This window comes from Arthrobotrys flagrans (genome assembly GCF_004000055.1).
Source record: "Arthrobotrys flagrans strain CBS H-5679 chromosome Unknown unitig_9, whole genome shotgun sequence".
Classification (NCBI taxonomy): Eukaryota; Fungi; Ascomycota; class Orbiliomycetes; order Orbiliales; family Orbiliaceae; genus Arthrobotrys; species Arthrobotrys flagrans.
Genome location: NW_027137551.1, coordinates 2445284 through 2468823, shown reverse-complemented (window position 1 = coordinate 2468823; position 23540 = coordinate 2445284). Strand labels below are relative to the sequence as shown.

Below are 23540 nucleotides of genomic sequence, written 5' to 3'. Positions count from 1 at the left end.
CAGAAGTCGGCAGGTGAGGCTAGCTCCCGTTATTTTTTTCTCTCCACCCAATGTACCATAGCATCGGCATTCTTAATAGAAGTCGGCAGGCTAGCTCCCGTTATTTTTTTTTCTCTCCGCATATTTGTACTATGGCATCGGCATTCTTGTTAATAGAAGTCGGCAGGTGAGGCTGGCGTAACTTAATCGAGGCAACTCTTCACATATTAAATATTGTTTTGCATCGTAAGGTAACAGGTGATGGATGCGGTGCGGCTAGTTCGGCCATACCAACCGTAAACTTTATATGTAGGTATTAATCAGCTAGTTGAAGCTCTTCGAACGGACGGTACGGAGGCTACATGGTAAGACGCTTTATTACCCAAATCCAAAGCTGACGCTAACATACATGAATCAAAGAAACCAGAAGCCAGTCCAGATATGTATCCTTTTACCTTATAAAAAGACTCCAAGCAGAAACATAACAACGACATTATTATACTTTACGTTTTCTTCTTCTTCTATCATATCCTCCCAAGCATGAATAGACCTTATAGATCTAGACCCCCAAATCCCTCCCTTTACTCTTACAAAGCACCCATCAATTCCCGATTCGTCTACAACTTTGGCGCCAAAACCGTCGTCCTGAAGACAGGCGCATCAGTGCTATTCCCCATCCTCTCCATCTCCCAGGCAATCTCCTGCCTAATCCTGGCGGCAATTAATGCCGCCTCATCGTCGTCCAAATCGGATCGTTGTCCCTTTCCGAACATTGTCCATGCTCTGGATGCCGTGTGCGATTCCGGTCGTGGGATGATGTGGTAATGGACGTGCTTGACGACTTGGCTTGCTCTTGCGCCTATTTGTTTCGGGAATCGTTCCGGACGGAGGGGTTTTCGTTAGCGGGTCGCGATCTTTGTGTTATTTCGTTCAAGTACCTATTTCTTCTTCTTCTTCTTCTTCTTCTTCTTCTTCTTCTCGCTCTTCTTCTTTCCATTGGGGGGGGGTATTCTGATGAGATGGTCATCAGCTTTTGGTTTTTTAATCTTTCTTTCCAAAAGATATATAGATATATAGCATCATAATCCCTCCTCTTTCTCGCAAACGATATGTAAAGAAAGAAAGAAAAGAAAAGAAAAGAAAAAAAGAATTATTACTAACCATCACCCATAAACACCCCCTCCACCTTCTCCTTAACCTCATCGAAAACCTTCCTCCCCCACCCGACATTCACTCTACAATCTTCAGGGGTTTCACTATCCATACCATTATTCTGCACCACATTCAAATCATCAACCTGCATAGCCCTACTGACCGCCCTCGTGATAATCGGTAGCCAAGCCCCCAAACTCGCCCCTTCCTCTGGCGTCAAATCCATAATCTTCTCCGCATGGTGTCGAGGCGTCAACAATACGTGTCCCGGCGATAAAGGCATTATATCTAGGAATCCGATTACTTGCGGTGTGGAGAGGATCATGTGGGTTGTTTCGCGGTTGTGGGTTGGAGAGGCGGTTGAGGGGGCGGTGTAGGGGGTTATTTGGGCGCGGGAGGGGTTGGAACGGGAGATCAGACAGAAGGGGCAGTCGTCTTCTTCGGAGTGGGTGGACGGGCGGATTGAGTGTCTGCTGTGCGCGGAGGCGCGGGAACGGCGGGAACGCCTGGCGGTGGAGGTTGTGTAGGCCGGCATTTTGTATTACCACTATTTGCTTCCTTTCCTTTAGGTCGTCCGAGGGGAGGGGGAAGGCCTCCTTATTCCGGAGATGGCGATGCGGAAGAGTGGTGATGGTGATGGTGGTTGCGTTGCAATTGTGTAAGATGGTCGTTGGCGATGGATGGTGGTCGAGGTATTGTCAGGTAACCAGGGGAGGCTGGGATGGGCTGTTGTTTTGGAACAGCCGGCTGGCTGGCGCGTCAAGATTGGGCCGAGGTAAACAGCTGTCACACACACTCTCACACCCGTATCACCTTTCAGCTTCAGCTTGTGCATCAGCATTCTATAAAAGTGCAGGGAATATTCTAGGAGATAGATATTCATCCTTGGTATAACGAAAAGGGGGGTGCACGAGATATTGAGCGCTACTAATACATACAATTCATATCTAAAAGTAAAATAAAAGCGTCCCGCGGGCCCGCCAGAATTATGCCGCGTTCAATGACGTAGACATTGAAATATCGAAAGCGGAGATGAGTTAGTGCTAATATAAATCCCTTATGTAATATGCAATCCAAACGGAACTCGAAAAACCTCATTCGATTGATCAAATTGAGAACCCCAGGTAAACTCCCAAAAGGATATCCCCGATAAAATAATTAAAGACGTATGTGAAGAAGAAATCCCACCCTTTATCAACCGCGAGCTCGAGTGGGGATAAAACGACCAGAGAAGAAAAGCCCATCAACTGAATGAAACAAAAAAAAAAAAAGCCCAAACTTTTTTAGTTGGTTGTTATCCAAATATCCCCCAATCGGAAAAGAATATGATAAGAAGAGCAAGAAAGAAAGAAATCACTAGTATATATTCGACCCATTCATCCACTGGGATGGCGAATTCATCGCCAACATTTCCGTAAATATCGCATCCTGCTGTTCCGTCGTCATAGAATTGATATCAAATACATCAGGCTGTAAAGTCGGATTCGAGAACTCTTTCGGTGTCAACCCGGATCCGTCCCCCAATACGACGCCGGGTACGAAGCCAAAAGCGAACCCTGATAGGCTGGTCGTTTGGGGCGGTTGCTGTTGTAAGTAATCGTGTGAAGAAATTGTGACCATCTCCTCGATTGGTGAGAATCCGCTGTTATTTGACGGTGAAGTATGACTGGAGTGTTCGTTGGAACCGCTAAGGTCCATGGATGGTGATGTGTGATTTGATCCGGAAGTCGAAGTTGAAGACACGGTGGTAGGTCCTTTCCTTTGGGCCTCCTTCTCTCGAGCGGCCTTTTCGATGGTTATGTTCATTATTGTTCTATTACAGGCCAAGAATGGCGAAGATGTCGGCGGGTCTTCAAACTCAGAAGGGCTCTTGCCGTTGGCGTTCGAAGATCCACTTGGTGTACATGTGTTTCCGTCGAATGACTTCCCATCGCGAGAGGCGTGTGTTTCAGCCTGGATGTCAAAACGCGTAAGTGACTGCGAATTTTTGTTTATCAAAGACGCCCCAGAAAGAGGACTTACTCTGTCTGAGGATTTTTCTAGTGTTTTAAAAAAGCATTCACTTACTGCTCCCGTCCTGTATCCGTATGGATTCCCGGCCTCCTTCGAGATTGGGTCTATGGATCCGATCATATCAACATCCAATTGTACGAGGAAGGACTCGGTCAATGGGTTCAGTTTCTTCAAATGACCCATGGCACTGACGAGGAAGTCCAACGACGATCGGATATTTTCGTCGTTTGGATTAGTCTTCAGGTACTGAACGAAGACTCTGGCCGCGACATAAAGACAGAAGGAAACAAACGGGTTCATCTGTACAATCCCTCAAGTCAGCAAAAGTCAAAATGTAACCCATATGGAGGGTCAGGCGTACCGCCGTCATATCCTGACTACCAATCATTTTCATAATCGCCGTTATCTGAGCCGCCGCAGAGACGCACCGATACTTCGATTCTTTCGAAACACTCGGAGGTAATTTGAACTTGTCGGCTTTAAAAATCGCAGCTTGATGCAGACATATCGTGCAAGTGTGGATATTCATATTTGTGAACACAATATTCGGGTCCATGATTCCATTTGGAAGTTTGAAATTCGGTGGAAGTGACATGACAGTGTTGAGTAGGATATTGTCCATATGCCTATGCCGTCTCCAGAATCCGCCTTTTTCGTAATCGGAATCGTCTTCTCCCTCCTCGGGACGGTGAAGATGTTGAAGGTTTCGACCGATCAGTGCCGCCATAATAATGACACCAGCATATGAAGAAAGACTGGGAGCACCACGGGGCGTAAGGGCTTCTTTCAAGGTATAAGATTTCGTCGGCCGTCCAGCTGCAAAGGCTTCATCCGACGAAGGAAGATGTGTCATAACATCTCTTTCATCGATCTGCATGGGCCACCCCGTTCCGATCGATGCATATCGGTCCGTACAGAATGCAAGCCAAAACGTCCTTCGTCGTTCCTCGAGTTCCGTCCAATCCTTCGGTGGGGCGATACACTGTTTAACATCAAGACCAACCCCGTCCAATCGATTCAATCCAAGCATCTGGCATAATCTGACCGACTTCCCCGCTGACATCCACGCCCGAGGGAAGTACATGAGTCTGTACTCGTACGTTGCCAGAATCCCCCAGGTTTGAGCGAACTGTACGTTGACGATATGTTCACCATGCCCCTTCATCTCGACCTCCTCGATGTATTTTCGCGCTCGTCGGTAGAAAACCGTCTGTAGGTCTGAATATTTATCGGAAACGGAAGCTGCCATCATCCATATAGCGTATCGCAAACATATCGGCGCGCGTAGTTGAGGTGCCAGATCCAGACTGGCGAGATATCGACCTTTGTGGATTATAGGACCGTAAGGCGCAACTTTGGTGAAGTATATATCGTGCAATTCATCGATGACATGTTGTTCCGGCAACGCCTCGTCGATACCCAACTGTACCATCTCCCACGAAAGCCCAGGATCTTGCATTCCAACTCCGAGCCCTCCAGTACCAACATTGTCCAAACCAGCATCGGGAAATCCACGATAATCCGGAACATTTGTAAAAGGTTGAATCTCGTCAACGTTGAAAGCAGCCCTTTGGGGGACAGGATTCGCTGCCTTCGGCTGGCTCTCTTGTTTCTGCTTCGCTAGGGCACGTTTAAAATCGGAGACGTTTGATATGGAGAAATTAATACTATCCTGGGAAATGGAGGTCATGGATTCGATCTGGTGGATATGAGGAGTGCCATCTTGAGTCTTTAAAAGGGTTTCCACCTGGGCTGCACGTGTATATCAAATATATTTGTTAGCACGAGGAGGGAACCCACGTTTTTTCAAACCATGGTAATTGAGTCTTTCGAAATCAAGTACCTACCCAGCCGGGCTTCCAATGCCTTGACATATCCTCGTTTAGGACCACTCTTCCGCCGTACTTCATCGTACGAACTCAACAAGACGTCAGCACATTCAACATCAGACCAACATGTTACTTCAATAATACAATGGGTATATAGGTAAAATAATACCAGTTATGACCGAGTCTGGAACAAGTACCGCAAGCCGGCCTCGCACCGTCGCATTTGAGCTTTCGTTTGCGGCAGACAACACAAGCGATTCTCTTCTGACGAGGGGCATCTCCTCCATTGGTACTTTCTCGTCTGACCTCGCTGCTGGTGCTGTTGGTATTCTGCGCCGGAGCGTCGGGTAGGGTTTCTCCTGACATCATTAATGTATGCCCGGTGTATGTCCAGAAGTGTATATATTATATAAGAAAACTGTGGAATGTCGGTATTTTTTCGGGATGATATATCCCTTTTACTTTTTGGTTCCCAGGGACCCTTTTTTGGGCTTGCTTGGGTTTCTTTTGCAAAAAGGAAGTTGCGAGTTAGGTTGGAGGGAGAGGAAGAAATTTGTCAGCTTGCAAGCTCGTACAAAGAAGGAAGACGGCCTGCAGGCTGCAGGCCGGTACGCTGGTTAACGGTTGGTTGGATGTGTGTGAATGTTTGAAGATGTCCAGGGGAGGCCTGTGCGAAGTGTGAGATCTTGGAAGAATTATAGTGATTCTACATCTGCCGTCCACCGGTATATCGTATCATATCCTATATCATATCATATCATATCCCATCATATACAATCCTTTCCCTTGTCGTTCGTTATCGTGTTGCTGTACAATCGACGTCGAAGAATAATAAGAACGGGAAGAAGAAGAAGGAATGATAGATTAAAAGAAAGAACCAAAAAAGGATGTTTCGATCGATTGATTCAAAAATGGAAATTCTAATCTGCAACGGAAGCCGGAAAAGAAGAATTCAAAATTCAAAATCCAAATTCATGTGCTGGAGGGGGGCAGTTTGGGATTATTAATAAGCAACAGTGAGAAGGGCTTAACTTATATGCACGCATGGCCTGGTTATACTTACGGTACAAGGTACAAAGGCAAGGAGGTAAACTGGAAAACCTTTCTGGGGATCATTTGACTCGATCAAGCATGCCCTGAACAGGCCCTCTTTCCCTTGCCCCCGGGGCGATTCGTCTCAAGGAACTGACCCCCGTAACCGTATTAGACGAGTAGGTAGCAAGTCGCAAATGCGATTTTGATCTTGTTTGGCTGGTCCGGGCGCAGCTTGATTCAATTTTACATAACATCTGCTCAGCCTCGAGTCTAGATGCAACGCTGCAGTTCCTGTATTCTACTCAATCTAGGTATCGTAGGATACTTCTCGTTATACAATACTTGTGTCTTGTGTACAAGTTATTTTGCGAGAAGAACCTTCACGAATACTCATCCCCATCAGCTTATCTCAAGCATCTAACCGCAAAGTACTGGAATCCATCCCGGGCACGCGCACGGGGATATATGCGGAGCTTTAACCTTTCCACACTAAACCCCTTTCGCTCGCTCCTTCACAAAAGCTTTTTCGGAGAACAAGGATCGACAAAGTGAATCGAAACGATGACGAACCCAGCGCAGTTCTTCGGCGGAAACCTTTCTGGAATTAATCGAATTGCGCATGGGAAGCCACCTGTAAGCGTCCTGCATACTGCATATGCGTGGAAATCTTTTCCTGCAGCACATATCAAAGACCTTGTCGGCGTCTAACAACCTCCGACATGCTTCGTCTTTGCTGACTCATACAGCTTGGCCCTGCAAGAAACGAAATTTAAATTACTGTGTGTATGGGAACGGGCATCCGCGGGGTACGATTTCAACTGCAGCTGAAGGGAGCTCGTAAAACTTGTCCCTCTTTGGTACCCCGATTACGATATCATCCGGTGGACCTCTGAGAAAAATTAATAAAATACCTTCAAAAGTGTCGTAAGTCGTATACGTTTTCCCTACGTATACTCTGTCCTTTTTGTTAGAGAAATTCTGTGAGGCTCAATTATAGGCTCATTCGATTCTTTTTTCTCACCAATTATCGAGAATTAGCCAAATATAAAAGAGGTATAGTTTATATACAAAATAAGTTATCGCTGGTATACGTAATATACACAAAGAACCCATATGCACACTCGCCACGGTCACGGTACGGTACCCCATTTCTTCATCCTTACATCTTCTCCCTCTTCTCCTTCCCACGCGGCCTTTCCGTCACAACCCACGGGTTCTTCTTCCCCACCTTCCTTGTTTTGTATCCTGATTTCGTCTGGATAATAAAAAAAAAGTCAGTTTCAGAATAACGTGAATACGCGGGAATGTGCGTGTGAACATTTTAACACTGTAACGCTAATAACGTTATCGAGGGAGGGGCTAAGTAATCCTTACCGGTATACCCCAAGGGCTCACCGGGTGACGGTTACCCTTGGACTTTCCTCTACCACCACCGTGGGGATGATCACCTACAGTAGTAGATTTGATGAGTCAGCTATCTCTCGTTCCTTTCAACGGCTCCAGCCGTTCCCCTTTCGGGTCCGATTCGTAGACGCGGCCCCGGAAGTCAAAATGAAACAAATCCGGCTTGGGCATGTTTTTTATGTAATACAATGCGATATGGAAACTAAAAAACGACAACGACGACGAATGACTACTCACATGCGTTCATAGCGACACCTCTGACGGTTGGCCTGATTCCTAGCCATCTCGACCGTCCAGCCTTTCCAAGCTGCCGATGTCTCCACGTCGGATTGCTTACGACACCCACCGTAGCGGCAGCATCAATCATAAACCGTCTAACCTCACCACTCTGCAATCTAACAATTGCAAATCCGCGTACTTCATCCTTAGCAACCACAGTTGCGTATGTCCCAGCCGCTCTACAAAACTTCGCAGGTCCGTTGGGAATAGTTGCAACAGCGTGAATGACAGCACCGATGGGGATATATCTCAACGGTAGACAGTTTCCTCTCCATGCGGTTTTCGCGGCAAGCATACCGGGATCGATGACGCCTCCCATACTTGCTAGAAGGTCTGCTGGAACACCTCCTCTGTAACTTTGTACCTTATCACCAGCACGTAATCCATCTGCTGCTAGAATGTAACTCTTCTTTCCTGAATCCTTGCTTGTGATTAACGCTATATGCGCGCTTCGACCGGGATCGTACTCGATTCTGTCGACGGTATGAGGTCCTCCGGCGAATCTACTGAAATCGACGGTTCTGATCCTTCTTTTATGACCACCACCTCGATGACGAACTGTAACCCGTCCGGAATTGTTACGTCCTCCTAAGCCGTGACCTTTTCGGGGGATGGTAAGCGGTAGGTATGGTTTTCCTTTCCAGAGATGGTCGTTTATGGGTCTTCGGAGATGTCGCACACCGGGTGTTCGCGGTTTATATGTTCGCATGCGAATGGTTTCTTCACTCCGGTCTGGTGGTTTTGCGAAGGGACTTTCGAAGCTAGAGATTGGGATCGATGAGGTCGGGGAGGATTCGACGGCTGTGGCATAGTTTCTGCTGTTCCTGCTGCTGTTGGATAGAGTAGGGTATACTGCTGCCGTCGAACCGAGGATTCGAGAAGTAGAGGCGCTTGAGATGGGGCCACGGCTTCGGCTTAGAAGACGTGTAATTGAAGTTGATCCGACGAGCATCGTGGGCGTATGTGGGTTTTCGTAGTGGGGGGTGGTTGTCTTCTAGAAGTCTGTCCGGCCCCGCCCCGCCGGCTTAGTTTGGCGTAGTGATTGAAGTAACTCGGGATATTCTGCTACCGTATCGCCATAACCCCCAATGCAGCGCTAAATAGGGGGGTTTAAAGTAGTCGTCGAGGTTCCCAGGGAGGACCGTCTGCGGGGATGTCGTGAATGAAGACGATTTATATCGAAAAGGATGTGGTGTGAAGTTATCGCTAAAAACCTTGACCCAACAAAGAAACTTAAACCACCACACACACAACAACATCTCGATATCTCTAAACTCTAGACTTCAGAGTTCTTACATGTCGACGAACCCCTTCTAGACAGAAAATAAGAACTCTAGAGCGAATGTGATAACCATCCCGGTTTCATGTTCTATTCCTCACGGGCTTTGTCCAGGATATATCAAAGCCCAGGTTTCCGTAAGTGACTATCACAAGAGCACCTATATAAATCTTCAAATGACTAATAAACCGAGTCTGAGATAGTAAAATCAATATATGAAGTGCTACTCCCGAGACGGGACTATATCAATACTACTGCAATCCGAGATTTCTCAAGCTCAAGCTCCGTATCAGTCAAAATGGCAGCAACAGGAGACTCCCCGGCTCCGGTCTCGAATCTGCCCCCGTCGATGCGAGAGTACCTCATCCACTTCGCCCAAGTGCACGAGACATTTCGCAAGCCAGAACTCGAATCTCTCGCAAAGTTGTTCAATATAGATTATGAAATTTTGCAATATTCAGAAAAGGTATATTATAATCTGTACAAATATACATTTATCAAATAATCATGTAATATTACAAGTAAAGAAGCTAACTTTGGAATTTGAATGAATGAGTATTGAAAAGGCCCCCTTTGCCCGCATAGCCCTTCCATCAAACGAAGCCGCCAAAACCTTAATCTCCCGCTCCATCCTCTCCAAAGCCATCTACGAACTCTGGGGCACAGGCACAACCTACGACGACCTGCACACCTCCATCAAATCCCGTACCTCCCACCTCTGGCATCTCTACAAAACCTGTTCCTTCAAATTCGGCTTCGAATCCTTCAACGGCATGAGAACCGAATCCCACAAGAAACAACTAATAGAATCGTTCTCATACGTTGGATTCGACGGCCCAATACGTATGAAGAACCCCGATGAGTTGTTTGTGATAATGGAGGATTATGAAGCCACTTCTATGGTTGATTTGGAACGGCTTGCGGCGTTGAATATCGATGAGAAGGTTGAGGCTCCGGCGAGGAATCCTACGCATCTGGATGAACCTCATCAGATCTATTTCACGCGGCTTATCGGGAAGTCCAGTAGAGCCATAATCGAGACTTACGACCTCAAGAAACGGAATTATATCGGAACAACATCAATGGATGCGGAATTATCACTAGTAACCGCGAATATGGCACTAGTCAGTCCTGGAAAATTAGCGTACGATCCATTCGTCGGAACCGGTAGCTTTGCGGTTGCATGCGCACATTTTGGGGCTGTAACGTTCGGATCAGATATCGATGGAAGGATGATTAGAGGCACAAAACAGGGGAAAAGTCTTAGGAGTAACTTTGAACAATATAAGATTATGGATAGGTATGGTGATATGTTTGTTAGCGATTTAACGAACAGTCCGCTAGGGAGGTTTGGATCCACAGAAGAGGGCGGAAAGAGGAGGAGCGAACAGATCTTTGATGCGATTGTTTGCGATCCGCCGTATGGGGTTAGAGAAGGGTTGAAGGTTTTGGGGAGTAGAGATCCGTCGAGGCCGAAGGTACCGACTATCATTGATGGGGTTGCACAGCATACGTATGTCCGAAGGCCTTTTGATCGGAATTTGAATTAAAGTTCCAACGATACTGAATGATAATAGATTGAAGGACTTCGTCCCCCCGAAACGACCCTACAGCTTTGATAAAATGCTGAACGACATCATGAACTTCGCATCCACGCATTTGGTACCAAACGGCCGTCTCTGTATCTGGTTGCCCACCGCCGACGAAGATTTTAACGAATTCTCGATCCCGGCGCATAGAAATCTCAAATTAGAGTCTGCTTGTGTTCAGAATTTTAACAAATGTGGGTTCTCTCATTTTCGCAGAAAATATTTGCAACACACCCGCTAACGATATTTATATAGGGTCTCGAAGGTTACTGACGTACACCCGGTACGAGGTCGATCAAGACGAGCCGGTAACAGATGGTGGCGTTCTACCCGATGCTACCGAAGAAAATCTTGATTCTGCGAAGGCGAAACTTGCGAGGACTGCGGATGCCCTGAATCCATTCCGTCGAAAGGTATACATTACTATTTCCCTACTAAGAGACAACTCGTATACTAACCGTATTCTTAACTTCCAATAGTACTTCGAAGGCTTCAAGACACCTCCATCAGAAGATTAACTGCCATCTATATCAGAACCACATTTAAAAGTTAATAGATACCAAAAAAAGCAATTTTCTTATTCTTTTGTAAGCTTTATTAAACCATGATACCCAAGCAAATCCCTTTTAACAAAGAAAACAAAACTTCCATAAAATTTTTTAAAAAGAATCATCTATAACCACCTTAATGCATCCTCCCAATCTCATCCAGCGCATTCGTCAAAAGCACCAACAGCTGACTATCCCCGTAAGCAACCCTGACGGCCTGCGAAATAAACAGGAACATAACCAACAAATGTCGTTTCGTCCTTTCCACAGCCGCCGCCCCACTAGTAACCACCTGAGCCTCCCCGCCGCCTTCAAACCTCGCGCACCGTAACTTCGTAAACTTATCCATGATGTATATAATCTCCTTCCTCTGACATCTTGGTTGCGGCGTTCTCCCTCGAAGCGGTTGGTCCTAAAAATACCCCAAATATAATCAGCTTTGCTCAAAAACAGGTACTTGCAAGAATGAAAACTCACCGCCGCAAACCTCCTCAGCACAACAGACACCCTAACCAACATCCACGGAATCGCCACCCCCGCCAAACTAACCCACTCCCCCCCTCCCTCTCTCCACAAAGCTCAAACAACTCATCCAAGCACTTGTAACTCACCCTCGCTCGCCTCTCCAGCACCAAGTCACTAGTACACCCGAACAACATTTCCTTCCTCCCATCACAACTCTCACCATCCTTAAAATTAATATCCAACTCCCCATCTACAACTTTATACAACAATGACGCATTAAACACACTCTTCACGTACCGTTCCTTCACATGAAACGGCACAAACCCCCTCCCCAGTCTAGGGATAACCAAAGCCCTCGCCTGTTCAAAAGCCGAAATATCAAACTCCTCATCCTTAAGCACAACATCCACATCCTCGTCATCACAGTCCGCAGTAACAATGGCACACGTAATGTCAACGATATCTTCCCATATCCTGATCCTAACATCATCGTTAAGCTCCATTGTATCGAGAATAGGTATCAGGTCCTTTAGAATCATGAGTGAAACCTTGGTAGCTTGGATCCATAGCGCCTCTTTCTTTGTCGTCGCTCCTGGGTAGAATTTGTATTTCAATTGGATGGGTTCGCAGAGACCTTGGAGAACTGCGGAGACGGCGCCGGTGTCGTAGATAGCCGGACCCGCGCTGGCGTGTTTGAGGGATAGATTTGCTAAAGTTGAGAGAATCGTACAAGAAACGGCAACATACGATGGCTTTCGAGATTTCGTATTGCTGTTCGAAGCAGCTCTGTACGGTAACCTGCTTAGGAATGCCAATTCCTTCAAAACCAGTGACGTCCAGTCCGTAGAGTCCGTATTTATCGCCTTGATCGAGTCGAGTATCGAAGTTTGCAGCGCACTTAACGTTTCAACATCGAAGAAGTAAGCCGGTAGCTCGGGATATAACATACAATCCCTAAAGACGCCGAGTGCCTGTCCGATATCCGCAGTCGAAGTAATCGATCCCATAAGTTTATATAACGGCCTAAACGCATTTATAAATGCCGTTAGGGTCTCCTGTGAGTTATTCTGACTCCCTTCTTCGATCCCTTCCACCAAACCCCGACCCTGGGTTGCCCACAAATCCCATGCTTCTCGTTTCGAGCCCACGGCGATTTCTTCCGATGTCGTGGCTTTCTCGAGTAGCCTGGCAAGCTCCTTATATACTGTCTTGGTGACTTCGAAACTCCGCCAGTCTAACAGATGGCGTAGGTACTTGATATATGTGCTCCAGATCGTCTCAAAGGTTGATAGCAATTGGAATACGTTCAAAAAGTTGGAGTAGAGATTACTCGTGCCCTTAAGGATAAGAACAACAGTCTCATCCCACTGCTTTCGCTCCGGCGCGGGCAAGCTTCCTTCTTGGAGCAGAGTTTCCGTGGTCGACATCATCTTGAATACAACGATATTCAAACATGAGCTCCATGCTTTAGGACCTAATATATGGCCGTAGGAGTCGAAGATGCGAAATAGCGTCTGGATCGATCCGTTTCGAACTTCGGAGCGGGGGTCTTTGGTTATCTCAGCGAGTCTGAGGAGTAAAATGAGCCATAGGACCATGCTGGTACTCGAGCCTTGGGAACGAACAGCGGCAAGGAGTTCCTTGTCAGTATTCGGGAAATCGTGTTCGCTTTCGTTGTCGGATTTTTGGCGCTGGAGGAAGTCGGAGATATTCCAGAAATATGTAATTGTCTGGTGTTGTTAGTAACTTAGTGGATTGACGGGTCATTGGGGGGGATTCATACCGTTAATGATATATTCAAATCATCCACCTGCGCACAGAATGCGTAAAGCGTATCGATAAGAACCAGGACACAATCAATTGGCAAAAGTCCCAGAAAATCCGTACATATAAGCTGCAAAGACGCAAAAGATGTCTTGAGCAAGCGTATGGACTTTCCAGCTGGCCTATATGCCTTCCCTTCAACGGGTGCCTTGAACGCGGTGTTCATGATGCTGAAGAGTATATCCCAACCAGACTTTAGGGTTTCGCCGGATTGTTCGAGCATTGTCGTTAGAGCCTCTAGCGCCGACTTGTGAATATCCGCATCGACTGATTTGACAGTATTGCTATGTGTATCGGCGCCAGCTTGGTTTCCATCTTCAAGACTTCGAAGTTCTTTCAAAAGCGATTTCAAAATCCGCTCTTGGATGTTTATAACACCAGGGGAGTCCGGATGCAGCGTCCTTGCGGATAATATCACAAATTCATGTAGGATCTCCGAAGCCTTCAACCTGATTGCACCTTCAACCCCTCTTGATGTTGATGCAATCAAAAGATAACGCTGGATTGTATCCCACCCATTATCTTCAGGGTCATTTGTTATCAACCGCTCGATGTTAACTTGCACCAACTCCCCAAGTTTGGATATCGCAAAAGTGTTATCGATGGCCGTAGCGGATGAAGACTTGCGCCGACTTCCAATACTACTGATCCGGCGGTGCCCAAATCCTGGTGGCTTGTGGCCCGGTAACACGGGCATGGCTCCGCGTGTGCGTTTAGCCTGGGTGGTTTCTTCGGTGGGCGTAGGTGCTTCCAATTCATCAAGATCTAGTAAGGCGCACAGAGCACGCAGAAACGAGCGGAATGCTTCGTTATTGAACTCCCTCGTACTTTCGAATAACTTTTGAGAAGTTCCCTCAACTGCTGCGATCTCAGGCCCAACGTTGGCTAATGTGGCCTGGCCGTCGTTCGCAGATCTCTGGGAGTCCATGGACTTCACGGATTGTGATGACGACTTGGCGTTCGCACGGTATGTAGACTGTAAAATATAATCAGTCTGCTGCAGGGCTTCGAGCACTATTGTCCAGGAGTCTTTGAGAGTGGTCCCTAAAGCTGTCCCAATGTTTAACAAAGCCCGCAAGCAAACGAGATTTCGAACGTTCAATGCGAGGGGTTTCGATTCAGCTCCTGGTACTGTTAAATTGGAGGGAGCAGAGGTCGGTGTCTCTCTCCCTGAAGAGGCTTCATGAAAACCCGGGTAAGCAATGTGAGAAGATAGCACCTGCGGGGGTACCGCTGCCTTCCCAAGCGTCGTAAGGAAAGTATCCCTGGGCGTTGAAAGGTCCAGTACACCTGCAACCTGCGTAAACTTCTGCAAAGACCTGACCAAACTATGGTAGTAATCGTTATCGAGCGTGGCGTACAGATATGTCGAGTAGAGCGCCAAAACTGCGGGCCAACAGGTGTCTACGATCGATGCGCATGTCTGGATATCAGCTTGGAGTGGGTGCTCCTCAAGCGTCAGCGGGTTGAGTATCCCCTTAAATCGCCTCTTCACTGTCGAACTCTTCCTCGATAGACTATTTGGTGGTGTCTTCTTTTCTTGGTTCTCGCCGCCACTCGTAGCATCGCTATCGTTGGCAGCTTGGGCCTGTACTGACGCTTTAAACCTGCGCTTCTTCGAACCTTTGATATCCGAAGACGTCGTCGCTAGCGGGAGGATGAATTTCGCCAGTCCTTCTGAGAAGCTATTTATGCAACTTAGAACCAAGGCGTAAAGATACGATTCTGGCGTGGCAGGTGGCTCCGTTTTGTCAAGTTGTTCGATGCACGGGACCCGCACCGAACTCCATTGAAGGCTTAGACCCGGTACTGCAGCATCGCTGATCCCGGAGACACCGCCAATGATTCCGGCGACACCCCCGGCTTCAAGTGCTAATTGATCATTAGACATATTCCTCAGAGCATTTTGATCCAGCGGAATCGACGATTGCGTCCCCAATCCAATAATACTTGGTTTCTCCGTCGCCAAGCGAGCAAGCATCGCCGTGAGCTCCTTCAAAACGGGCTTCTTGTCTTTTCGAGCGTCGTACACTGAGTATAACCTCCTCACCAACGATGCCTCTGCAAAAAGCCCTCTGACGATTTCCATACAAAGAGCCCGTTTCCATCCTGGCCCTGCATCCGGATCTAGCATATACATTAGAAGCCCCAGTGCCACTTCACATTCCGACTCTAATATCGAAAGATGGCGTCGCAGGAGGACATAGAATATTCGGATGACCCTTACGGCGATTGGGAAGTTTGTGCGGTTGGAAAGAGATCTGATGACGAACGGGGCGACTCGAGCGCGGACAATGTGCGCTTGCTCTTTGTGAGAGAGGAATATCTCGAAGTGATTGGCCAAGACGGACTCGATGAGTTCTAGACCGAACGGTTGGGGGATCTGTGTGAACTGGACATGCTGAGGTTTCTGGCCTTCAGTCTGTAGACATAGATCTTGGAAAACCTAGTGGTTTTGTTAGACTCGAGTTACGGATCGTAAGGGATCAACATACTCTATATGCATCCGCAGCAGCTGGGCGCAGGGATACTGTCTCGCCGTCTACCGAGACGTCCTCAGAAGTTGGAATTTCAGATGCCTTATCTTTTGAAATTAGTATCTTTAATCCACCGGGTGTTTGGGGCTTCTTAATACCATCTTCAGCCGCCACTTTATCAAATACTGATATTATAAGTTGCTGTAAAGCTGCCACCACATCAATATGACTCTTTCAATGTGTATGTGGGTGTGTTCCGAATCCTACTCACTAGCAGCAGCCGTGCTATTCACAACGGCGACCTTGGTTCCTTGTAAACTGGAACATACCGTCAACGTATCCTCGAGATATTTCCCTTTAATGTTGAAAGCATAATTCTGCAATAACGACGGAAGGGCTTGTAAAATCTTAAGCTGGATATCAGGGCCTATCCATGAGTATCAGTATGCCGAGGCGAGGGACGCAAAGTCGCAGGCTGCAGAGGACGGACCAAGGGATACGGCGTCTCTGAATGCATCTAGGACTTCTCTTAATCTTGACTATAGCGGCACTTAGTAAAACCGTATTTGGTATGTAATACGGAAAGTCAATTGGTTCTTGGGAGTACCTGAGCGAGGGCTTTTGCTACGATTAGGCGCTGTAGACAGCTTATTCCCATAGCAGTCAGCCGGGGGTGTTTGGAAGCACATGCTAGTATGAACGGCGACGGGAACGATGGCTTTCGCGAGAGTTCTATATAGATTCTGAGTGAGGGGAGTCCTATATATGTAGTTGAGGTTTGACTCGATTTGTACCTCGTGCGACTTCGGTCTCTGGACTTGACGATAGGATCTTGAGCTCCGCCAGTGACTTCTCGGTCGCCTGTATTGTCGTATAATATTAGAATTGATTTGGATATGAAGAAGAAGATGAAGAGGGGGAAGAAGCAGCCCGTGGGAAACATACGGATCTTAGATCGCCGCCGCGCTTCCTTGCCTCTGCCAGCAGTGAGGTGAGCTCATGGGCGAGGATCTGGGCTGTCATGATGATGGGCGCAGATGGGATTCGGATGCCACCACTACCGCTATTTTAAATGTGTAACTTTGACGATACTAGGAATCGCTATTCCGACTGGATCCGATGGTCCGGCATGAGGTTTTATGCGATATCTCGATACCCGATGAGAAGCGTACGTAGTGCAGTGCGGTGTAATGTCAAATGGGAAATTAAATTACAGAGCTGCGCGTCATCAGATAGTATGGCCAACCAGTACAGAGCAGTGGAAGCAGTGAAATGGTGGCCCCAATTTAGGCTTTTAAGCCGCCTTATCTTCCCCACTGGCCACCACTGGTTAAGAGGCTGGCTGACCTCCACGCGAGCATTCCTGTCCCAGGCCTGTGTTCTGCTGTTGCTTAGCCATCTTCACGAATACACACCACCGCCACCACCACCACCACTACATACTACCACAATCATCATCGCAGTTACTGCTAGATACTCCTAATACTTCAACAATAGATTCAACATGTCGGCAAAAGTCCCAAGAAACTTCCGACTCTTAGAGGAGCTCGAGAAGGGCGAGAAGGGCCAAGGATCCGGTACCACTTCCAATTCCCTAGTACCTGGTACTACGACATAGTAGACTCGAATAGACCTCGAGGTTAGGCTAATATGATACATGATCAATCTGCGGATCTCATAGACGCCTGTTCTCTCGGACTTGACGATGGAAACGATATCATGATGACCAACTGGAACGGCACGATCCTCGGCCCTCCCCACGTTAGCCTCACTCGCTCTCCCCGCTTTACCCCTCCATAACTAGTAAAGTACCTTTACTCATTAACTATCATATATACACAGAGCGTCCATGAGAACCGAATCTATAGTGTCAAACTCCACTGTGACGAACAATACCCGGATGTACCGCCGACGGTCCAGTTCTTGTCTAGAATCAATCTACCATGTGTGAACCCGGATGATGGAAAGGTTGGCTCTTTCCCCTCCTCTTTCTCCCGTTCTTCGGCTAGAGTCCGTATGGGGTGTTAATATCGGTGTGTGTAGGTTGATCCTACAAAGTTGCAGTGTTTGGGAAATTGGAAGCGGGATTATACTATGGAAACTGTTCTTCTGGAGCTTCGAAGGTAATATGATATAACTCTCTATCTGCAAATTCTTACCGAATAGCATCGCTGACGAATGGTGAAATATCAGGTTCATGGCCAGTGGAAACAATAAGAAACTCCCACAACCACCAGAGGGAAGCACCTTCTAAACGTCTTTCCCCTCCTTTCAGAAACCACTCCCATCCTCCGAAGTCGACTCCATATTCTAGAAGGCGAGGAACTCGGGGCCCGGGTTGGATATAGTTGGAAAATACCCCCCTCTCCCGAGTATGAAGGTGTTTTTGGCGTTTTACTTCTTTTAGTTTTTGTCGGAGAGCGTAAAGGATCTCAGTCGAAGAATCTACAACGATCAATGTATGGACCTGCTTTTGCACATTGCTCATTGACGATGTAATGAACCTCAGCATACAAACAGCGAATGGAATCCCCTCATTTTATACGTTTTTCGTCTTCTTAAAATTCTACGAACCACCTCTATCTCTAATATCGATTGTATGTGCAGATCGGCCGTCAGGCGATATACGACATTAGGTTAGAGAGTCACAACAAACACCAAAAATCTCTGACCTCCAAAGAACATCCCACCATTCAACATCCACAGCAAAGGATGGTCACGACAAAACCGCCATAGCCCGCACACCCCTCTTAGGCATCCTTAGATGCGATTACCGGCCTCCAAAACAGCCGCTCTACATCGAAATGTAGCCCACCGCGCTGCCTGTAAGTGGCCATCTATTCTTTACCATCTTGACTTCTGAAGAAATTTAAACTAACCGGTCCCGTGCTGCCATAAAACAGGTCTCGCCTTATACCGCAGACTCCTCAAGCACGCCCAAAAAACCAGCACCCTCACCCTCCCCTCCACATCCACCGAATCCTCCCCAACCCCTCTCCCACCCTCCCAACTCCGCCAATCCATAAAATCCATCATCACCCGTGAATTCAAAAAACGGGGTAACCGCGATACCGCCATCGTCGAGCTCCGTGCCGCCTTAACTTTAGGTTACAGAGCTGAAAAATGTCTCCGTCTTGCTACCGCTGTCCCTCCGGACCCCCTCGAGCTCGCAAGGTTATCTGCATTTTTAAATCTCTACCGTCAACGCCGTGAGAACCCTCCGTTGGTTCGAATGCAAGCAGCGAATATAACCGTCCAACCGACTCCCAAACCGAAAGCACCCAAACATATCAATCCGAATCTATTGCTTCTCCCCTTCGATCTCCGTTTCAAACCCACCATAATCGGCGGCAACACCATCCCCTTCGTTCGATACACCGGTACAAAACAACCCCCCAAATTATCCGGTATATTGAACAAAAAGCTAAAGCAGAAATTAAAACGTGACGATCTATGGGAACAATTGAAATGGGAGAAGGAGTATGCAAACGCGGAGGATGTGTTTGATAATGAAATATGGAACGAAGCGGGGAGGGAATGGAGGAAGGAGAATCCGGATGAGAATCCTATGATGGATGGGTATTGGAAGACGGAGGTGACGAAAGCGCAGATGGAGTTGCAGGTTAAATTGTGGGCCCATCAGGTTTCGGTGTGGGAGAGGTCGGGGAGGTGCATGGATAGGATCGAGGAGCATAAAAGGAGGGTTAAGGAGTTTATGACGAATTTGAAAGCGGAGAGGGCGAAGGAAAAAGGGAGGGGCGAGGATGGTGCGGGGAAGGTTGTGGCGGCGGAAGAAAAAAGTGATATCAGCGATTTGAATGTCCGAACCGTCGAATCAGCGAGGGAGCCGAAGGTCGAGGAGAGTGAGAAAGAATATCCCGACAGCGTTGATTCGCAAATGGACGCCCTGAATGCGCAACTGGAGGCTGCAGGACTCAAACCCGACCCAAGGGTCGGGACGGAGCCTGACTCCGACGACGTGGATGCCCAAATGGAAGCCCTGAATGCGCAACTTGAAGCAGCGGGCTTTAACCCCACATCACGGATTTCGAAACCCAGGAAGTCCAGCCGTGGCAATGACTTCGAACGCAGGGACTACAATAACTTTGAATCTAGAGACTACGATCGCCGTAGCAACAACTTCGAGCCCAGAGACCCCAACAATCGCAAGAGGAGAACGGATACCCGTCAAAGCTCCCATTCGAGATTACGATACGATAATTACGACAACAAACCTCCTCGGGAACCAAGATCCCGACATAACGATTACGACAATAAGAGGTCTCCTCGAGAATCAAAACCACGATCGAAAAGACAACCCAGCCCAAAACGGCATGAATCCGAACCTCACAACCGGCAAAAAGACCGAGGGGAAAAGGAAAACAAGCGCTCCCAACGACCTGACAATGGAGCCATGTTGGCAGGAAAAGGAAAAAGATCCCGAAGAGGACTTGACATTGGTAAAGTCTTCGGCTCGGAGGAACCTGTGTCTCCAGCGGATGCTGCTACCAAGTCAAGGCCTTATCGAAAGGCGCTGGATGATCTAATAAATGAGCCATGGAGGAGCAAAGGGCCTCCCTTCCGATAAGTCTGAGAACAAGTAGTGGTGTGGGGATAGATGGCGGAGGATGCTGGGTCGATAGATTCTCAATCTTTGTATAATAGTGTATAATATACCCGATGATCCCAGTAGAATTTCCTGCCTGATGTATGTCCCAGAATTTCGCGACACCAAAATTTCATCCTCCAAAAAGATTCCTTGGCATCCAAACCATCCCACCTTCGAACCCCACCGCTCACCCCGCCATATCAACCAACCTCGAAACCACCCCCTCAAAAGGTATCAAAATGTCGAACATCTGGATCGCTGCCTCCGACGGCAACACCTCTCAAGTCCTCTCCTACCTCTCCGCCCGTCCGACCCTCGTAAACGCCAAAGACGAGAACGGGTACACCCCCATCCACGCCGCGGCTTCCTACGGCCACCTCGATTTACTCCGTACGTTAATCAAAGACCACGGTGGCGATGTAAACCTCCGTGATGACGACGGTGATACACCGTTGTTTACTGCCGAAACCGTGGAGGTTGCGAAGTGTTTGGTCGAGGAGTTGGGGGCGGATTGGAGTTTGAAGAACGATGATGGGTTGACGGTATGCCGTTTTCCAAATTTTGAAGATGATACGAAGGCTGATTTTTTATTTTTCTACGGTACAGGCGGCCGAAGCGATAGAAGAGGATGCATACCCCCTCGTAGCAGAGTACCTCCAGACGTTGGCATCCAAGGAGTCGATCTTAAGTTCGGACCCCGGAGCTCCACCGGCTGGTATCGCGGTTAGCCTCACAACCATGGACGAAGTCGCCGAAGAACTCGAACCGGTCGATGAGGAGTTCAAGAGAAAGATCGAAGAATTGGCATCGAGACCCGGAGAATACACTCAAGAAGAACTGCGACAGTTGGTTACCGAGGCCGTTCATAAGCATATTTTGGAACCCGAGGAGAGGAACGTTAGGGCGAAAGAGAGCAAGGAGGAGTGATCCGGCCGGGATTGTGGGGTCGGTGATGATTTGCATGATAATTTAGACTTTTTTTTGTATTGTTTATTTAATAGCGGGTAGTTCTTTTGATAGATCGGGATAATGGTTGAAAAAGTTCTACATGTACGATAGTGATACGGATGAAAAATTGGGTCGCAGATTCTAAATGCTTCTGGATGAACACAATGCTGGTATATATACAGGTACATGAAGTCCGACGAGTGGCAAGCATCTATATACACCGTGTATAAATGGGAAACGCACCCCTGTCTACATAAAACAGAAATGAAATATAAGAAGATGGGTATATGTGTACCGAATGCCGGCCGCTATATATACGATCTAGTAAAAATCTATCGATCTAGTAGATTTAACCGCGCGTTCTCTGGAGGAACTCGATGACGCTGGTGTAAACGACGAGAAGGATACCGCCTCCGGGTCCCAGACGGAGGACCTTTGGCAGGAAACCCTTGTACAGGGCTGCGAAACCTTCTTCCCTGGCGACGACGAAGAGGGACGGGACGGCCCAGTTGTACTTTTGGACCTGGCCGGGGACTCTGACGGTGTTTTGGATACGGGATTTGACGACATCGAAGCTGTTTTTAAAATGTTGATAAGTATTCCGATCGGTGTTAAAATTGGAGTGAATTTGAGAAACTTACGGGGTGTTCAAGACGGTACCGGCGGTTCCACCGAGGGCACCGGCAATGATATCGTTACCCATCTGTCCCTGCTTCGTCTCGGCCTTTGGTAGCAGAGTCTTGGCCTGGAAGATGACACCAAAGTACCCAGCGTTCCAGACCAAATGTCTCCACATCGTACTCTCCAACCCGTTGTACAGAGCCAGCACACCTTCCGCCCTGACCAACTTGACAAAACAATCCACCATTCCCTTGTACTTCCCCGCCGAAGCACGATCCTGCAACCGAATTTTGATCAATTCGAACGGCACGACCACAAACGACTCGCTAACACCGGCGGAAGCACCCGTCAAAACGGCGAGAGGCTGGTTCATCTTCTCGATCCCGAAGCTCTTTCGGTAAAAGTTTCCCCAGTAGTCATTTGCAGCGAATTTGGTAGCACGTTTGGGAGCTTCCATGAGGATCGGAGCGCTGATGCCACGGTATAATCGGCTGAATCCTTCGTTCTTAATGATCTTGCGGAAACAGTCGAGGGTGCCGGTGTATGCGTCTGCACCGGTGGCGCCGCCGACTTGCAGTTGTATTCTGGTCTTGACGACGTCCAGTGGGTACATGACCAGAATTTCGGAGACACCGGCGACGGCACCAGCTGCGAAGCTGTAGGCGAAAGGAAGGGGCTTCTTGTTTTCCGACATTTTTATTATTTTAATATCTTTTCCTGGGGTGAGGGAGAGATATCAGGATATGAAAAAGTGTCGTGTGGGCTGGATTAGTGTTGTTAGTGTGGTAGGCGACGAAAATGACAGGTTGTTCCGAGGCCGAATCAAATGCGACTTGAACGGTTCGAAGCCCACGAGATCAGCTTGCAATGAATGAGGGTGGAAATCCGACTCTGATCTTCGAACAAAAAAGGAGCGGGGAGTCTGTCGGCTTGATATTAAATCGCTCGCTCGCCTAAACCCGGGTTCCTCTTCCTTTTTTTTTTTTTGCTTCTGACTATTAGGTACTATAAACCGGGGATATATTCGGCGGGCTAGAAAGAGGAAAAAAAAAGGTTGTAGCTGCGTTTAGGGTATTTTGACCTGCCGTTATCGCCGATGTTCGATGTCGCCGCTCTCGCTAGTCACTTAGCTAGCGCCCTGATCTGTTCCGGCCTGGACCCCCCCACTAACTAACAGGCTAGCATCACTGGCATCGGCCAAGGGGAACTAAAGATGTGCAATTACCCCTCGTTGGAGCTGCATGGCTGGGGACCCCGATCGCGATTTCCGACTGACCGAGAATGCTTATATTATTTGCTGATTCAAATACGTCAGCTCCGATCGAGCTACCAAGCAACAGATATCAGCGTCTGATGTCTGACGGGTTGGATGGAAGCTATAGCTCTGGTTAGCCACAGGTGCTCCACCTCGGCTTGCGATCGAATGGCCCGGGGCATTGGATGAGGTTCCTGCCCAGGATGCTGTGGGTGCGGTTGCTTGGCAAGGCTT

The 23540-nt window shown here is 47.9% G+C and overlaps 9 protein-coding genes across 11 annotated transcripts; 4 read left to right on the top strand and 5 right to left on the bottom strand.

The window, feature by feature from the left end:
• Positions 1–596: 596 nt before the first annotated feature.
• DFL_006067 (uncharacterized protein) lies at positions 597–1666 on the bottom strand (the record flags this gene model as incomplete). Of its 2 annotated transcripts, none has more annotated exons than XM_067635422.1 (2): positions 597–838; positions 1141–1666. In XM_067635422.1, 2 exons carry the CDS (start codon positions 1664–1666, stop codon positions 597–599), a joined length of 768 nt encoding a protein of 255 aa, XP_067489854.1. The 2 variants fall into 2 exon arrangements, with proteins under 2 accessions (XP_067489854.1, XP_067489853.1); XM_067635421.1 differs by having other exon boundaries at positions 1246–1666.
• Positions 1667–2487: 821 nt separating this feature from the next.
• Positions 2488–5339, bottom strand: DFL_006066 (uncharacterized protein; the record flags this gene model as incomplete). Of its 2 annotated transcripts, none has more annotated exons than XM_067635420.1 (5): positions 2488–3084; positions 3154–3444; positions 3506–4896; positions 4992–5062; positions 5143–5339. In XM_067635420.1, the coding sequence occupies 5 exons, from the start codon at positions 5337–5339 to the stop codon at positions 2488–2490; spliced, it is 2547 nt and encodes an 848-aa protein (XP_067489852.1). The 2 variants fall into 2 exon arrangements, with proteins under 2 accessions (XP_067489852.1, XP_067489851.1); XM_067635419.1 differs by having other exon boundaries at positions 3199–3444.
• Positions 5340–7167: 1828 nt separating this feature from the next.
• On the bottom strand, positions 7168–8643 carry DFL_006065 (mitochondrial 54S ribosomal protein uL2m; the record flags this gene model as incomplete). The annotated part of the gene is made up of 3 exons (XM_067635418.1): positions 7168–7263; positions 7383–7456; positions 7650–8643. The coding sequence occupies 3 exons, from the start codon at positions 8641–8643 to the stop codon at positions 7168–7170; spliced, it is 1164 nt and encodes a 387-aa protein (XP_067489850.1).
• A 412-nt stretch (positions 8644–9055) lies between these two features.
• Positions 9056–11077, top strand: DFL_006064 (uncharacterized protein; the record flags this gene model as incomplete). Its single annotated transcript, XM_067635417.1, has 6 exons — positions 9056–9107; positions 9174–9436; positions 9537–10483; positions 10548–10753; positions 10815–10972; positions 11039–11077. The coding sequence occupies 6 exons, from the start codon at positions 9056–9058 to the stop codon at positions 11075–11077; spliced, it is 1665 nt and encodes a 554-aa protein (XP_067489849.1).
• Positions 11078–11243: 166 nt separating this feature from the next.
• Positions 11244–16896, bottom strand: DFL_006063 (uncharacterized protein; the record flags this gene model as incomplete). The annotated part of the gene is made up of 11 exons (XM_067635416.1): positions 11244–11519; positions 11585–11615; positions 11657–13302; positions 13356–15842; positions 15892–15980; positions 16032–16082; positions 16145–16300; positions 16364–16412; positions 16481–16605; positions 16668–16734; positions 16819–16896. The coding sequence occupies 11 exons, from the start codon at positions 16894–16896 to the stop codon at positions 11244–11246; spliced, it is 5055 nt and encodes a 1684-aa protein (XP_067489848.1).
• Positions 16897–17377: 481 nt separating this feature from the next.
• On the top strand, positions 17378–18127 carry DFL_006062 (uncharacterized protein; the record flags this gene model as incomplete). Its single annotated transcript, XM_067635415.1, has 5 exons — positions 17378–17477; positions 17555–17634; positions 17716–17841; positions 17917–17996; positions 18067–18127. 5 exons carry the CDS (start codon positions 17378–17380, stop codon positions 18125–18127), a joined length of 447 nt encoding a protein of 148 aa, XP_067489847.1.
• A 510-nt stretch (positions 18128–18637) lies between these two features.
• DFL_006061 (uncharacterized protein) lies at positions 18638–20461 on the top strand (the record flags this gene model as incomplete). The annotated part of the gene is made up of 2 exons (XM_067635414.1): positions 18638–18698; positions 18777–20461. The coding sequence occupies 2 exons, from the start codon at positions 18638–18640 to the stop codon at positions 20459–20461; spliced, it is 1746 nt and encodes a 581-aa protein (XP_067489846.1).
• Positions 20462–20721: 260 nt separating this feature from the next.
• On the top strand, positions 20722–21409 carry DFL_006060 (uncharacterized protein; the record flags this gene model as incomplete). The annotated part of the gene is made up of 2 exons (XM_067635413.1): positions 20722–21024; positions 21089–21409. 2 exons carry the CDS (start codon positions 20722–20724, stop codon positions 21407–21409), a joined length of 624 nt encoding a protein of 207 aa, XP_067489845.1.
• A 370-nt stretch (positions 21410–21779) lies between these two features.
• Positions 21780–22745, bottom strand: DFL_006059 (uncharacterized protein; the record flags this gene model as incomplete). The annotated part of the gene is made up of 2 exons (XM_067635411.1): positions 21780–22005; positions 22072–22745. The coding sequence occupies 2 exons, from the start codon at positions 22743–22745 to the stop codon at positions 21780–21782; spliced, it is 900 nt and encodes a 299-aa protein (XP_067489844.1).
• Between the last annotated feature and the right edge of the window lie 795 nt (positions 22746–23540).